The sequence below is a fragment of the Nothobranchius furzeri genome, chromosome 18 (assembly GCF_043380555.1).
Source record: "Nothobranchius furzeri strain GRZ-AD chromosome 18, NfurGRZ-RIMD1, whole genome shotgun sequence".
Taxonomy (NCBI): domain Eukaryota; kingdom Metazoa; phylum Chordata; class Actinopteri; order Cyprinodontiformes; family Nothobranchiidae; genus Nothobranchius; species Nothobranchius furzeri.
The window spans coordinates 26,904,091-26,920,310 of NC_091758.1; the positions used below are offsets into that span (position 1 = coordinate 26,904,091).

At 40.9% G+C, this 16,220-nt stretch overlaps 1 protein-coding gene across 1 annotated transcript; it reads right to left on the reverse strand.

The window, feature by feature from the left end:
- Positions 1–1,995: 1,995 nt before the first annotated feature.
- Positions 1,996–11,971, reverse strand: tunar (TCL1 upstream neural differentiation-associated RNA). Its single transcript, XM_070547235.1, is given in 3 exon segments — positions 1,996–5,450; positions 5,452–5,487; positions 11,591–11,971. Coding segments are annotated over 3 exon segments (258 nt in total). The 5' UTR covers positions 11,663–11,971; the 3' UTR covers positions 1,996–5,300.
- Positions 11,972–16,220: the final 4,249 nt, after the last annotated feature.

Here is a 16,220-nt window from a genome sequence, read left to right on the forward strand (position 1 = left end):
CCCGCAATTTTCGCTTTGTCGCGCATGTCTCATTCAAAATGAATGGAGGAGAGGCGACGTCGCCTCCCGTGTGTCGAGCCCAAGACTATATCAGTGTATTGGTTTTTAAAAAATACCAACCGTCCAAATAATGTGGTTCGTTATTTCAGGATTCAGCAAAGAGGGAATTACTTTTCCAAATCATTGTAAATTTGAGTAGGTTTGTGATTTATTTATTTATTTGTTTGTTTGATTTTAATGTTTTTGCCCAGATTGTTAATCTCAGATTGTTATTTTTCAATCTAAAATATATTTTTATTTATTTTGAACTTTTGTGTCTGCTTTCTAACTAAGTTTATTGCAACGATTTATCATATTTATTATTGTCATGAAAAGAAATTCAACTTTTGAACTTTTTCCTGTTGAGTAGGTTTATATCATACTTGGAGGAGGAATTTCCATTGCAAACTAGTTTTAATTTATTTAGAGAAACAGCCAATCAGTGTGTGGAAAATCATATTTTTCTCTGTTGCAAAAAGTGTTAAAGCATGCTGCAGCCACATGTTCTATTTGTTTTGCACAAACACTGAATCAGCCTGATGATGCTTGCACGTCTTGTTGATTTGAAGTGACTTGTGTGATGGATAGACTAATTGCCAGCTACCCCCCACCACCCCATATTTTTGCACTTGTGAAACCATCAAAACGATGTCAGCTCAGTGAGATGGAGATAGACATGGACAGTCTGCAGAGGCAATCTGCTGTGTTGAATCATCCATCTAGGATGCACCACAATCCTGCACAGTGCTCAGAATCAAAAATAGGGGTGATTTCTAAAGCTGCTTCTGCTGGATCCAAGTGAAAGAATTGCTCTGAGCGGTCTTCTAGGCATGTGTGCATATAAGCAGCTGTGGTTCTTCAAATTATTGTATTATTTGTTTATTTGGCTCATTGCTTTGTGCATTTCTTTTAAGCTGATTCAAGTCTCATTTTTGTTCCTCCAACCGGATTATTCCAGTAAGTTACTCATCAGAGAGCAGTCTTAATGAAGCAGGGAAATTGTCCTGACACCGTTTGAAGAAGAAGTTGGAATGAATTGAAATAAATAAATCAGAAAGTTAACAGAGCTTAAACTGGGAAGCTGGTGATATGTCAGAATGGATCAGAGCTGTTTTACAACCAATATCCCTTTGATGCGTGAATTATGAAATCTTCAACCATGATTTTTTAACAATTTCTTTCATTCATCTTTAGGTGTGAATGAAACCAATTTCAACAAACATTTTTTGTAAAATGTTATAATTTACAAATAATTTATTACATGTCCACCTCAGTGGACAGCGTACATTCTGAACATGAAATGTGTTGGCTTGGCTTACTGAAGTCCAAATGGAGGGGCTCAATTGCAATTAAGTCTTCAACAGCTGTGCTTAATAGCAAAAACAAATAAATAACAATTTTGAGTACCTGTCCGCTGTAGTGACCATTATGCATCAAAGGGATATATATACTAAGAAGAAATATACCAAAAAAGGTCCATAACGTGTCTCTCTGTCCAGGTCAGTGTTTGTCTTTGGGTCCTCCTACACCCTCCTTGGATGCTGGTGGTGGCACTGATTGTGTGGCAGCCTTACTTAGTGTCCCCCAGGACAGCTGTGGCTATGCAGTTTAATAAAATATCCTGTATTCATAGACTGCGTGATTTCAGAACCTTGGTTTTGCTCGCCGTGATCTCTCGTTGATCTTCTCTGTCTCTCAGACTGAATTGCAACTATACGTGGAAATGTGCCTTGCTGCACCCAAAGACGCTGACAATTCTTAAAGGTTTGGCTTCCTCATCTTTCTCTGTCTTCTACTTCAAGGCTTGGTTATAATCTCATACAGCTGTCAGATGCAGGAGAGTTCACATTTCTTAGGATTTCCCTCTTTACATGCATCATCTTCGAGATGTGAATGAGCAAGGCTGTCTCAGAAAAATTTCTCCTGGACACTAAAACTGAGCATATCCAGATGAAATCACTTCAAAACATGTTTATTTGATATTTTATAATAAAAATGCAAGCAGAAAAAACATTCCAACCTTTCTACAAGAGACGTTTATACAGATTTTTGATGCACATAAATAAAACGTTCACGTTGCGTTGCTTTAGGAAAGAAAAAGATGACACAAATAATCAAGATTTACATAAATACATTCGTAGCGTGTGTCCATGTGCTTACCAAACTTTCATTTTCTTATCTTTAAAACACAGAAGCACCTCACCAGAGTCAATAAAATAAAATAAAATACAATAAAAAATAAAATAAAAATAAAAAAAGAAATAAAATAAAATAGAAAAGTCTGTTTTTATTAAACAAGCCTTGTTTGTAGAAATCCAGTCCTCGTGTTGCAGCGGAGTAGATTGGGATATTTCTAATCATGTCTTTTGTGTTTTCAGCTCTACGGTAAAGATGTAGAGATAAACTTATCTCAGGCACTTTCTGAAATCACAAAGTTGTTAAAAGACGAACACAAAGATAGAATTTCATACATGTTGATGTCTGTTGTTTTGCCTCGTCTTTACAGCAAACCGGCTCTTGTCTTTGTTTTATAAAATTGTTGTGTTGAATTTGTTTTTTAAACCAATCAGACGTGTCCTAACAATGAAGGTACAGAAAGAGGCAGGTTGGTTTTAAAACTTGGAGGAAAAAATGAACAACCAGATAATTAGTACAATAAAGTACAATAAAAGACGTTTATTTATGTTGAAACCCACCTCTAGGGGCACTCTCATTCTTTCAACAGGCCTGCTTCACTGCAGACATTTTTATTAGGAGTTCAGGGAAAGCACGGATGAATTTCTATTTCTGGGGCTCCTGACTGCTTTCTTTAGAGTGAACGATTACAAACAGAATTGGTTGCTGCGCTCCTTTGTACGCCTAAATCAGCGGTAGATTTATTCAGTGAGTGGGGAAATTACGTTCACACATTCCTGACTCTGTCGGAAGATGCTGTGAAAAGAAATGTGCAACTATGGCAGGAGTTGTTGTAGCAGCTTGAGTTGGAGGAAGTTCCTCACAAAATAATTGCATTATGTTGCAATACCTTCAAATTCCTGTATAGGGATGATTCTTTAAAGCATGTCAGAAAACTTTTATCTGCTAATATAATAATAATAATAATTATTATTATTATTATTATTATTATTATTATTATTATTATTTTAATACAATATTTAGCCATGTTAATAATGAAAAATGTTACTCTAGCTAGTATATCTTTGCCTTTGTCCTCCACCAGGGGACGGGAGACATGAATAGGATTCATTGTGCAGATTTTACATGAAATGACTAACACTGTTAAAGAGGCAGGGCTCCTGGGTGGATTAAATGTGACTTTTTTTTTGGGGGGGGGGGCATCATTTGGTAGTTAAAATCAACAGTATCGAAGTTTGACATTTTCTTTCCATAAAACAGCAAAATATATATTTATTTTGTTCAAAGCGTTATAATTTTGGATTTCGGCAAACAACAAATAATTTTTTCAGTGTTGGAAACCACAAACTGCTAACGAGTTTTGCACCAGCAGATTTAAAGCTACATTCTAAAACAGTCAGGAGATATGTTTATGTTTATTTATTTAGCAGACCCTTTTATCCAAAGCCACTTAATATTTATCACCTATAGGGCATGTTGTGATCTGTGGGGGAAACCAGAGTACCCGGAGGAAACCCAGGCATGCATGGGGAGAACACGCAACTCCACGCAGAAAGGCCGCAGCAGAGTTTCGAACCCGCGACCTCCGTGCTGCGAGGCAACAGTGCTAACCACTGCGTCACCATGCAGCCATGTAGGATACGTAACACCAAGGGGGACGTCTAGGCAGAGCTGCAAATAATTCATGTTTTCCCTCATTTCTAATCCAAATCAGGCAGAGCAGGATGTTTCCATCTGTGTTTTATCGGTGCATCAGCTGAATGGACGAACAAAACTCCGTCTCTAAAGACAGCAAAGCTTTTATAATCTACATTTTATAATATTCATGTTTTAGCAGCTCTGAATGGAACTGGAAAGAAATCTATACCTTCACTGTTAGCTGTCACCCTCTTCACAAATAACAGTACTAATTTCATGTTTTGTTTTTAAACTATGTTATAAAATAAGTGTAGAAAATAACCGTGATTCCAGTAAAATGCTTAGTTACAGTTTCAGACAAGAGCAGGGTGCTTCTTTGAAACTACCTTGTAAATGCACTAGAAGAGGCGTTTATATTTGTACAATAAATGAAACATTTGACAACCTAAAAATAACTTCTAAGTGGTATTTCCTTTTGTTTTAAGGCAATTAAATTTTAAAAAGTTACAAATCAGCAATGAAAAAATTAAATTGATGTCTGATAATAGTCACTTTCAGCTTTTTATAAGTATTAGTATCTAAGTACATTTATGTAAAAAGGACCAAAGGTGCGATCAAATTCCTCACCGAGCACGTTGACACACTCCTGCAGCCTGAATTTGATTTTCTGTTTCTCAGGAGGGGCTCTTCATGTAAATGAGTGAATCTTATTTCAACACTTAAAACCTTTAAGGTTAAAGAGATGTATTAAAACCTTGAATAATAAATGATAACCATGCCATTTCCTGCAGAACTGTCTGATCTACTGGTGTTCATGTCAAGCACAAAGTCAAGTACCAGTCAGCTGCAACATTTTCAATGAAAGCAGCTTTAAATGAAACTCTTCTTTTTGATTTTATTTACCTTTTTGATTGTTATCACTAAACAACAAAAATCAAAGTCACTTCTCATTCAAATGAAGGAAAATATAATATAAAATAAAATAATAAAACCACAGTTTTTTATCTTATTTTGTTAAAATTGTGTGAAAACATACATTGCTACTTTTAATGGGCAAAAAGCAAAATATATTGAATTAATTATTAAGAGCAGATCTTTCTCCTTGCTCTCTCGCTGAATCGACTCAGATCATTTTCGTATCAAATATTCTTCACAAAAGTCTGCACACTTTCTATAGCTCTTTTGAGTCCAGATTTTTAGCTTCTCTCATCCTCTTCATACATTTTAATCCAAGTCAAAAGCAATCAAATACTCTGGAGGATTTACCCTGTAAACAGCAGAGGAAAGAGTCAGTTTTCCACAGTCTCAGCTGTTTGACTTCATGCACAATAAAGGGTACAAGGCAGTCGCGTGGCCTGAAATCCTTTGCACGACACAGGAAGTTCATCCTCTTCCTCGTCCCTCCCATTTTCATCTCCATTCCAGCCAACACAAGTACAGGTGTGCTTTGCTTTTGCAGGACTGAAGTTTGAAAGGTTCTTTGAAAGCTACAAAGTTGTGTAGATGTAGACAAAAATGATGACTACCAGGTTGAGAATGGTCCCAATGATGCCCAACATGGCCAAGATAGTCTCCTCCTTACTCTCCTTATCTTGAATTCCCTTTTCCTCATCATTGTAGACAGTGTTTACCATTTTCTCCAAAAAAAATCTGCAGCTTCTGTCTCAGACCAATCTAGAGCAGACAGACAAGAAGAAAAGGGTTTAGCACAATTACCATTGTGTAAGATTTCAAAAGATTTGCATGGTTTGATAAAGAGATTAAAACCACCATCAAGGGCAATGAAGGGTCACATTGTGCATCTAAAACAGACAAAATTTCTAAGATTTCATAGTAAACTCTATGGAAAAACATTTCATAAAGCAATTCATAAAATATGAAAATCTTTTGGAAATTGGAGCAAAAAAAATCCATAACAAGTGTTTTGCAATGTTTTCACCTCATCTTCTTGAAGGGTTAGAGACACTGGCTTGCTTCAAATCTAATCAGGTGATAAATCCATGCACCTGGCGGGAGGAGCTTGAAAGAACAATAAAGAGTTGTTAACATTTTAAGCTGTTGCTGGTCTTTAAGCCAGAAACTTGACCAGCTTCACTTTGGGCAGCGCTCTGTAGCCCTCTGCTAGAGGCAAAGGCCACTTCACAGCTAAAGCTGCTTACTGTGCCAGTAGCTCATAAAAAGGCTAGCAGCTAGCTTTTTCAGTTTGCCGACCATCAATACAAAGTGCAAGAAGTTTACTGTTTCACGGTGGAGCCTGGAGTAAAAGTAAGGGAGGCAATGCAAAGAGAGCGCTAACTAGACCAAAACAACAGAGCTAAAGCCAGAGTGAACATTCTGCAAGGCCTGCACTCGTTGGTTTCAGACTCAAACCATCTAAAAAAGTAGCTAAGTCCTTTTGTCTTATTGTTTCTGAGCTGCCAATAATCATTCATAAAAACAGCCCTTTGACACATGGGCAAAGTTTTACGGGGGAGACGGGGGAACATGCCCCCCCCCCCCCAACACACACACACACACACACACACACACACACACACACTTTTTTCCGAAGTCAATTTTTGTCCCATGCACTTTTTACTGTCCACAAACAGTATTGCACTATATTAAATAGACACTGGTTGAGCACTAGGACCAAGCAGACATATTTATTATGTAATTACTGTAAAGACCCCCTGGACCTCATGCCGGTTGTGTCCCCCACTTCTAAAGTCAAAACTGCGTCCGTTGGTCTGACAACATCATTATCTGCATCCTGCAGCAGGGTTGTTTAATTCCACTTTCAGCCAGTTGTGAGAGAAGCGAGAAACGTATTAAATGTTATTTTAAATGACTGAAAAGACTTGAATAATAATAATTATTATTATTATTATTATTATTATTATTATTATTATTATTATTATTATTATTATACAAAATCTAAAAAACGGCACTCTTGTGAAAACAAAACATTTTTTCTTGTTACGTTTTAATCATACATAATGGTCTGCATAAAGAACATTTGGGGAACTCAGCTTACTCAGCCAAACATCAGCCAGTGAATTACACAGTGTACCTGTCTGCGCCTCAGGTAACTTTTTGTTGAACTCCTAATGGAAGTCAAAAATATGCAGTTGTTCCTCCTTCTGAGGTTTTTACTGAGAGATGGAGCTTCCTGTTTGTAGGTTTATTTTTAGTGTGTGCGTTCATTTACGTGCTTTCCTCTTGCTAGTTGGCGTTATAAAAGCCATTGACCCGCAAGAGCAGCCCTTTTCTCCTGAGAGGTGTTTGGATGCAAACTTGCACAAGCTGCTGTGCCTGCGGGCTAAAAACATACAGCCAGTTTCTAACACAGCACCCTGGGCAATATATATCAGCACACACACACACACACACACACACACACACACACACACACACACACACACACACACACACACACACACCTGTGAATCCTCACATGACTGCTGGAACTCTCAAACCTGTATCAAAGCTGTCCAACAGCAGAAGACGTTGAAGCTAAAAAAAGAGTCTAGTGCACGAATATATGCTGTCGGTTTTTCTTTTTACTTTTTTTGTCTCAAGGCTTCAGAGCTGCCAAGACTATCCACCTCAAGTCAAGGATGTCAGCCGCAAAAAGGGATTTGGTGCCTGATTTCTGAATAGAATGCGATCATAGCTGCAGCGATTCTGCTATGAACAGAGGTCCACTTCCTGTTTATCATAAGTAGATTATTAAGAGTGTGCTGTTTCATAATAAAACCATAATCAGTGAAAATGGATTAAGCAGCATGTGCAGCTATTTTTGTATGTGCTCAATTTCTGGTTTTGTTGTAACAAGGTTTGAAATAAACAAAACATCCACATTTGTATGCCGATGAATAGAACCAAATGTATATTTACAGCTTTTTTATATTTAAACCCATCAGGATCCATATGAAGATTTAAAACAACGTCCTTCATGAAAATAAACCAGAAAAGGAAGCATGCTGCCTTCTTAGCTGATTGGATTCAAAACTCTTAAAAAAATTACAGCAATTAAAATAAAAATGTTTGAAATAGAACTTAGGGCCACTCCTACAGAAAAAGAAATAAATGAGGATTATATTTTTTTAGATGTTTTTGTTTTTTACGCCGTTTATAGAATATTTGAGGGAAAAAAGGTGACTAAATTAAAGGAAAAAAACATACCAAATATTAGATATGTTAAATATTATACCTGGACTGCATTCACCTGTATCTGTTGATTTTTATTTTATTTTATTTTTTTCATGTTTGATTTTGAAACGTCTCTCTACTATTTAGATATTTTACCTAGAATTATTTATTTTTGAACTTTTTTAAATTATTTTTCCCCCCATGTCCTGTCCGGCTATGAAGCAAACAGATTTAATGTCTGAATGCTGGTGACAAGCCTTACAGATTTACTCTCAGGTGGAGCATCAAAGCTTCTGCTTTAATGTCACGCCTGATACTTAAAACTTTGTTAGTATTTTGGATGCTTTTTAATTGCGACCAGACACGGAGACAGAGGTGAAAGAGAAAGGAAGAGACAAAAGGAAGAGGTAGGAGGGTTCCAAAAAAATACACAATCAATGATGAATAAAAATCTGTTTCTAGACTTGCAGAAAGAGAAAAAAAGGGACACACAACAATACAACAAGAGCAAAATATCACTGCATCAACCTGATGAGGAAATTTAAAATCAACATTGTTTTGCTGATAATAAATCAGTGCATTTAGTGCCAACCACAGCCTTAAGACATGTGTTGAATATGCCCAAGTCCGAGCACCATGTGAACACATGTGTGTGTACCCGCACTTGTATATGTAAGCTTTCTCTAAAGGAGCATCCAATAGAGAGTGTGAGGGGCCACAGATCTGTCCCCCAAAGATCTGTAGGAGATGGAGGGATCTCCAAGCCCCAGAGATCCAGGAGTTGCCCCAGAGCGCAGGGACCCCAGGGAGACTGCCCCAGCCTCCTCTCCAGAGGCGCAGAAGATTGCCCCTGGGGGTCACAACCAGCAGCCGGCAGAGTCCCGGGAGATATCAGCGGCAAGCCCACAGGCCCGCCCACAGCATCCCACCCCCAAGTCGGCCAAGCCCGGAACTCAGCGACCCTTTTTTTCTGCAAGCAGATTTTTTTTAATTGTCTACCCTAATATACGTTCATAGATTTTACAGTTTTATTTAAGGAGAATAAAGTTCCTAATTATTGGCTGAAATCAGACAAAAGACAATACTTTTCACAAACTCATGAGACTGTTATATACCGTTTCATAATTTATATTGTGTGTTTAAGGTGAGAGGTCAGTGATTCATTTATTTAGAAAAAAAAGCATCCCCTAGAAAAAAAAGGTTTTAATCAACAAAAAATGTTACTATCTGGAAAGAGTCACCATCCAGAAATTATTTTTATGACATACTGATAAACATTTTGCAACATATAACCTTCTTATACAGATGTATAAGTGCTAACTATCCTGAGTGACTGACATCATTGTTTTTGAATCAACAGCCTGCTAGTTCCTTCCAACAGCTGCACAGGAGTACCACAGGGGTCCATTTTAGGATCACTTCTTATTGTATATTCATGTATGCTGATAATATGGCGCTACGTACACTTGGTTTTGCAGATCAAGCATCAAGTCAGAGAAAGTCAAAAACCCAAAATACTGTAGATACTTTCAGGGCATTGACCCCTGATGAAGTTTTTATTTTCAAATATGATCAAACAATTGAAAAACATGCATAAATCCATTCTTTTGAACGTAAAACACAAGAGAAACTATCTATTGATGCATTAAGCACCGGTTTTTATTACAGTGACTGCCTCATGTCAAGTTCATCTCAAGCATGTAAATGGGCTTTCTTAATTTCCATCAAACATTTCCTTTATTCACCTAAAACATTATTTCTTATAAACTTCGACGCATATAAGATGGGGGGGAATTAAACATATATGAAAATATAGATTGTAGGTGAAAAAGAAAGCATTTCCCTAAGAATATGTATGGTTTAAGTTGGTGCAATGCCCCAGATTAAATAAGTAATCAGACATGCAATCTGTCAGTTTATTTAAAAAAACTGTTGATAAGGAAAAGAGCATCAAAGTTACTGTCCTTGTAAAGTCTTGCGTCCTGCATGGTGACACATAAAACTGCCTTGAGCCTTGTCCATGTGTTAAAGTGCATTTTTCCTCTCTGATCTGTAACAACGGGCTTTGATTGCCTCTCCTGGGGAGCACTATAAACAGGGCTTCCCTTCGACCTGAATGGACATCTTTGTGTGGTGCACTGGATGTGCCCTCATGCATGAAGACGCCCGCTTGCTGCTGATCTAAACAAGCACTCAGCAAAAGAAAACAGAAAGGGAGGCGGGTGAAATTTGCCCCAAAGGTGATGAGGGAAGAGGTAGGAAAGGTGCTGGAAGTGGAAGTGGCAGTGGCAGTGAGACGAGGGGGAGGTCAGGGCTCTGTCAGAAATCTGTGTATTTAGGTAATAGCTTCTCCAATGAGTGCAGCTGTGCATCGGACTGGACGCTTTTCAGAGGCTCCTCATTCAACAACTCCAGTCTGGACTGTCATGAACAGAGTGTTTCAAGTGGCAGCCAAAGCGTTGATCATTAGCCCCCTCCATAATGACTTACCCAGTTTGCTATGAGGTATTCCAGCTGTCAGGAACCAGAATAATGTGGACCAAAAAGCAGCTCCCATTCTGATGCAAAATATTTTAAATTCTGACATTTAAATGCTCATTTGAGCTGATTTCCTACAATTGACTAAACTGTTCATCGCAAGCAGAACCCATCTGTTTTTCCAAGGGAATATTCAAAATTAAAATGATCTCCAGGGGGGAGGTTCTTATCCATGACAGGCACACATCTGTCTCAGTCACATTTATATAAAGACTATTAAGAGTCAAGATGCAGAGAGATAGAGAAAGGGAACCGAAACCCTACCTGGGACAACAAATGCAGACACTCCCACCGCACCTGACAGAAGCTAACATCCTCGGATCAGATCACTGGAGAGCGAAACCTTTTGCCACTTGAGTAATCCCGAGCGTGTCAAACAGCAGCTCCAGATGCTAACAAGGTCTGACAAGCAAGGGTGCTTTTGGCATTGTTTTAAAATGGAATTAAAGCTAACAGCTCCTCCCAAGTGTGTATGCACACACACTCCCTCATAATCAAGGTTTACGCCCATCAGAAACTGATATTCATGCAAAAATAAGAATTTATCTTCATGTTGATTAAACCCTGCCAAAATTCCATATTTTGTCCTGTGAGTAACGGGAAAGTTGGTTTGGGAATAATTTGCATGTTTTTTTTTTATTAATCACAAATTGTGCTCAAGATGCAGAAGGAAAGTTGAGACGTTCATGAATTTGTGTGTGTGTGTGTGTGTGTGTGTGTGTGTGTGTGTGTGTGTGTGTGTGTGTGTGTGTGTGTGTGTGTGTGTGTGTGTGTGTGTGTGTGTGTGTGTGTGTGTGTGTGTGTGTGTGTGTGTGTGTGTTCATAATCAGTGTGTCCAATGAGCTGTTGGTGAAGCTTAGTTTTTATTTAAACACATGGAAAAATATTGTAGAGAAATTAGAAATAAAGACTTAGGTTGTATGTCTGCCCTGATTAATGATTCATGGAGACAGCTGAGCTGGGAAAATCCCAGATTTATCAGGAAAAAATCATGATGCGTGAAAAATTCATAGATACAAAAATTTTGATTTCAAGCGTGCTTGTTTTTAAAACAGAGAAGGCTTGTTTTAGAAAAGAAAGAAAAATGTCTGAAGGTGGTAATTACCTTGCAAAGCATCAGGAGTAACGTAGCATCAGGCATGCTGGAGGGGGACGCCTTTCTGTAGTGCACAGGCATCCCTGGCAACTAGGGTGAAAGTCTACCCGTCTCATTCTTCGGGTTAGGAGGTGCACCAGATTCAGGGAGGGCTGCCTCGTTTCCACGCCGTTCCAAATTTAGGGTTGGCTGTTGTCTCCCGTGGCGCTCCAGCGTCTCCTCAGCAAATTTCATCTCACAAGTAGCCAAGTTTTAGCTGCTGCCACTTTCTCCTCCTCAGCCTTTTGAGAGCTGAAGCTGTGCTGCCCACCTCCTCTCTACTCCCGTCTGTTTGCCTCCCCTCCTCTGCTTCTCTCTGTTCTCCTCCTCTTCTTTTGCCTCTTGTCTGTGAGGAAGGATGATGTCAAGTTGAAGAATAGAGTCGGTTGATGGGCATATGGGGGTGGAGGGTAACAAAGCTGGTTCATGTAAAGATTTCCATCCTTTTATTGTTAGTGTGCTTTATTTTGCATTGAACACAAAAAGGATGATTCTCAGTGTTTTCTATCCCAAACCTGGTTTGATCAAAGTCTCGCCTCGTTTAAACATTTATAATTCACTATAAAATTTGAATTGATCGTTTTTATCTTAATTTTTTAAAAGTGAACGGAAACCCCCGCTTGCTTGACAGATTTTTATCTTTTGACAGAAACTCCCAAAAATAAAAGAACAGCGTGTGTGTGTGTGTGTGTGTGTGTGTGTGTGTGTGTGTGTGTGTGTGTGTGTGTGTGTGTGTGTGTGTGTGTGTTTTGAAAAAACAAGTACTCTCACACCGATGATGTTATGGTTGTTTCTGCTCCACAGGCTGGAGGGATCCCCAGCTCCCCTTCCACCACGCATATTAATGTAGCCATGGTTGCTTAGCAACCAGCTCAGGGGAGTCTCACACCGCCTGACGACAAGAAGCATTTGTGACAGAGGCCAAGATGAGGGGTGAGGGTCTCCTTTGTGCATGCGTGTGTACGTGCGTATGTGTTTTCTGTTTTTCTGTGTGTGTGTGTGTATGTGTGTGCATGCGTGCGTGTGTTTTTGTTTTGTCAGAGTGTGTCCTTTGTTTGTGTCGTGAGCTTTTTGAAGTTGCTGTGAGAGGTGTGAAACTTTACTACCAGTTCAGATCTCTGTAACTCCACAACACGCTGATGTAGGATTCATACACTGTATTTACACGAGTTACAGTAATATTTCCTGAGAACTTTGAACTAAACAAGGCTGTTTTTGTCTTGCAGCTCCTAAATGCAGCAGTACATGATGTCATTTTTGACAGAGCTGCAAACTGACAGACTTTTAGAGATGGCCTATCCAAGCAGGAAAAGAGAAGATGCACAATCCCCCATGAGACAGTTTGTTTTGTGCTGGGGTCAGGTCGTTCATAGATCTGAGGACTCGTGTTTGTGAGGACGTGTGGAGCCCAGAAAAAACGTTCTTTCACCGCTGAACGTTTATCTCTGATGTTACAGTCACAACTATTACAGCCAGTTTTGATTCTATTTACAAACAAAGCAACTTTGACATAAATTTGACCAATTAGCATACCTGGTGAGGTTCTAGACCGACACTAGAGGGGGGTCAGCTGTGGCCGGATGCTCTGTTGGAGAGGCACATTTGTTAGAAAATGTTAGAAACATGCCCTTTAAGTTTTTCAAATTTGAATAATTAAAACAATATAGCCAAGCGGGGTGCAGCAGTGGCAGTTGCCGAGGCAAAATCTCGGGCGTGGGAGGAGTTTGGTGAGGCCATGGAGAAAGACTATCGATCGGCTCCAAAGAGGTTCTGGCAAACTGTCCGGCGCCTCAGGAGAGGAAGGCAGCAACTCGCTCACACTGTTTACAGTGGGAATGGGGAGCTGCTGACGTCAACTGAGGCTATAGTCGGACGGTGGAAGGAATACTTTGAGGAGCTCCTCAATCCCACCAATGCGCATTCCGAGGAGGAACCAGAGCTGGGAGGCCTGGGGATGGACTGTCCGATCTCGGGGGCAGAAGTTGCTGAGGTAGTCAAACAACTACACAGCGGCGGAGCCCCGGGGGCGGATGAGGTTCGTCCTGGGTATCTCAAGGCTATGGATGTTGTGGGGCTGTCATGGTTGACACGTCTCTATAACATTGCGTGGTCATCGGGGGCAGTTCCTAGGGAGTGGCAGACCGGGGTGGTGGTCCCCATCTTTAAGAAGGGTGACCTGAGGGTGTGTTCCAACTATAGGGGGATCACACTCCTCAGCCTCCCTGGAAAGGTCTACTCCAAGGTACTGGAGAGGAGGGTCCGATCGATAGTTGAATCTCAGATAGAGGAGGAGCAATGTGGTTTTCGTCCTGGCCGTGGAACTGTGGACCAGCTCTATACCCTTGCAAGGGTGATGGAGGGGGCATGGGAGTTTGCCCAACCAATCCACATGTGCTTTGTGGATTTGGAGAAGGCTTATGACCGTGTCCCCAGGGGCACCCTGTGGGGGACGCTCCAGGAGTATGGGGTGGGTGGCTTTCTGTTAAGGGCCATTCAGTCCCTTTACCAGAGGAGCGTGAGTTTGGTCCGCATAGCCGGTAGTAAGTCGGACCTGTTCCCAGTGAGGGTTGGACTCCGCCAGGGCTGCCCTTTGTCACCGGTTCTGTTCATCACTTTTATGGACAGAATTTCTAGACGCAGCCGTGGTGTGGAGTGTGTCGAGTTTGGTGGCAGGAGAATCTCGTCTCTGCTTTTTGCGGATGATGTGGTCCTCCTAGCTTCATCCAGCTCTGACCTTCAGCTCTTGCTGGGTAGGTTCGCGGCCGAATGTGAAGCGGCTGGGATGAGGATCAGCACCTCCAAATCTGAGACCATGGTTCTCGACCGGAAAAGGGTGGCTTGCCACCTCCGGGTCGGGGGAGAGGTCCTACCTCAAGTGGAGGAGTTTAAGTATCTCGGGGTCTTGTTCACGAGTGAGGGTAGGAGGGATCGGGAGATCGACAGGCGGATTGGTTCGGCGTCTGCAGTGATGCGGACGCTGAGCCGATCTGTCGTGGGGAAGAGGGAGCTGAGCCAGAAAGCCAGGCTCTCGATTTACCGGTCGATCTACGTCCCAATCCTCACCTATGATCATGAGCTTTGGGTAATGACCGAAAGAACGAGATCGCGGATACAAGCGGCCGAAATGAGTTTCCTCCGTAGGGTGGCCGGGCTCAGCCTTAGAGATAGGGTGAGGAGCTCGGACATTCGGGAGGGACTCGGAGTAGAACCGCTGCTCCTCCGGATCGAAAGGAGCCAGTTGAGGTGGTTTGGGCATCTGGTGAGGATGCCTCCTGGACGCCTCCCCAGGGAGGTGTTTCGGGCATGTCCTGCCGGCAGAAGGCCCCCGGGTCGACCCAGGACACGTTGGAGAGGTTACATCTCCAATCTGGTCCGGGAACGCCTTGGGGTCCTGCCGGAGGAGCTGGTGGACAAGGCCGGGGAGAGGACGGCCTGGAGCTCCCTAGTTGGGATGCTGCCCCCGCGACCCGGACCCGGATAAGCGGAGGAAGACGAGAGACGAGAGAGACGAGACGAGAGAGTAAAACAATATAAAATGTATTCAGTTACAGTCATTTTAAATACATGTTTTAATATAAGTTTCAAAATAAAAGAATTTTGCAAAAAAAAACAATTTTTATACTAATTATATCACATGCTTTGATTCCACATCCTGCATTATGCAAAGTTATGACAGAAAAACTGTACTTATTCTAACCCTTAATTATTACTATGTAATAAGTGAGCAACAGGCAATCAATCTGGGATGATATCTGGAACAGTGACAGAAGATAAGACAAGTAGGGTTGAATCTTAATTAAAAAGAACAATTAACATTTTCTTCCTTTTCTTTTTTAACAAAACTAAACTATTTCTGATGCAACAGAACAACAACACAACAACACAAAAACTTAAGTAAATTAAACTTAAGCAAATGAAACTAAATAACCCTACTCGAATTAGTCCCTTTGATCACTGGGGCCCATGTTTCTGTGGATAAGATCGCATGAGTGCACAAGCGTTTTCCTGTCCTACCACAAAAGACCAGAAGAAGAAGGATGAGCTGCACTGCCTCCTATCTGCTTTACAACTGGCTTGCCACCTAGTCTGAACTATGAATCTTCCAAAGGCTCAAGAAATGAACATCTGATGGGATCCAACTGGGATTAGGGCAGCAGAAGCTCAGGAGGCAGAGCGGGTTGTCCAGAAATCTGAAGGTTGCAGGTTTGATCCTTGCTCCCACCACAGAATGCTGCTGTTGTGTCCTTGGGCAAGACACTAATCCACCTTGCCTGCTGGTGGTAGTTGGAGGGATTGTGGCACCAGTGCTTGGAAAGCGTCGCCACTGTCAGTGAGCCTCAGGGCAGCTGTGGCTACAATGTAGCTCATCACCACCAGAATGTGAATGTGTGTGAATTGATGAATGATACACTGTTGTGTAAAACACCTTGAAGTCCTCCGATTCAGAAAGGCACTATACAAGTGTGAGACATTTATCATTATCTTACGTTTCAGTTCAGTTGCTTCCAATTTTGTATCCTGGGTTAAAAAAATAAAACTGACCTGTAGACTGGCCAGAAAAATCCAAAGGTTCATTATGACTGTGAGAGCCATTTTACTG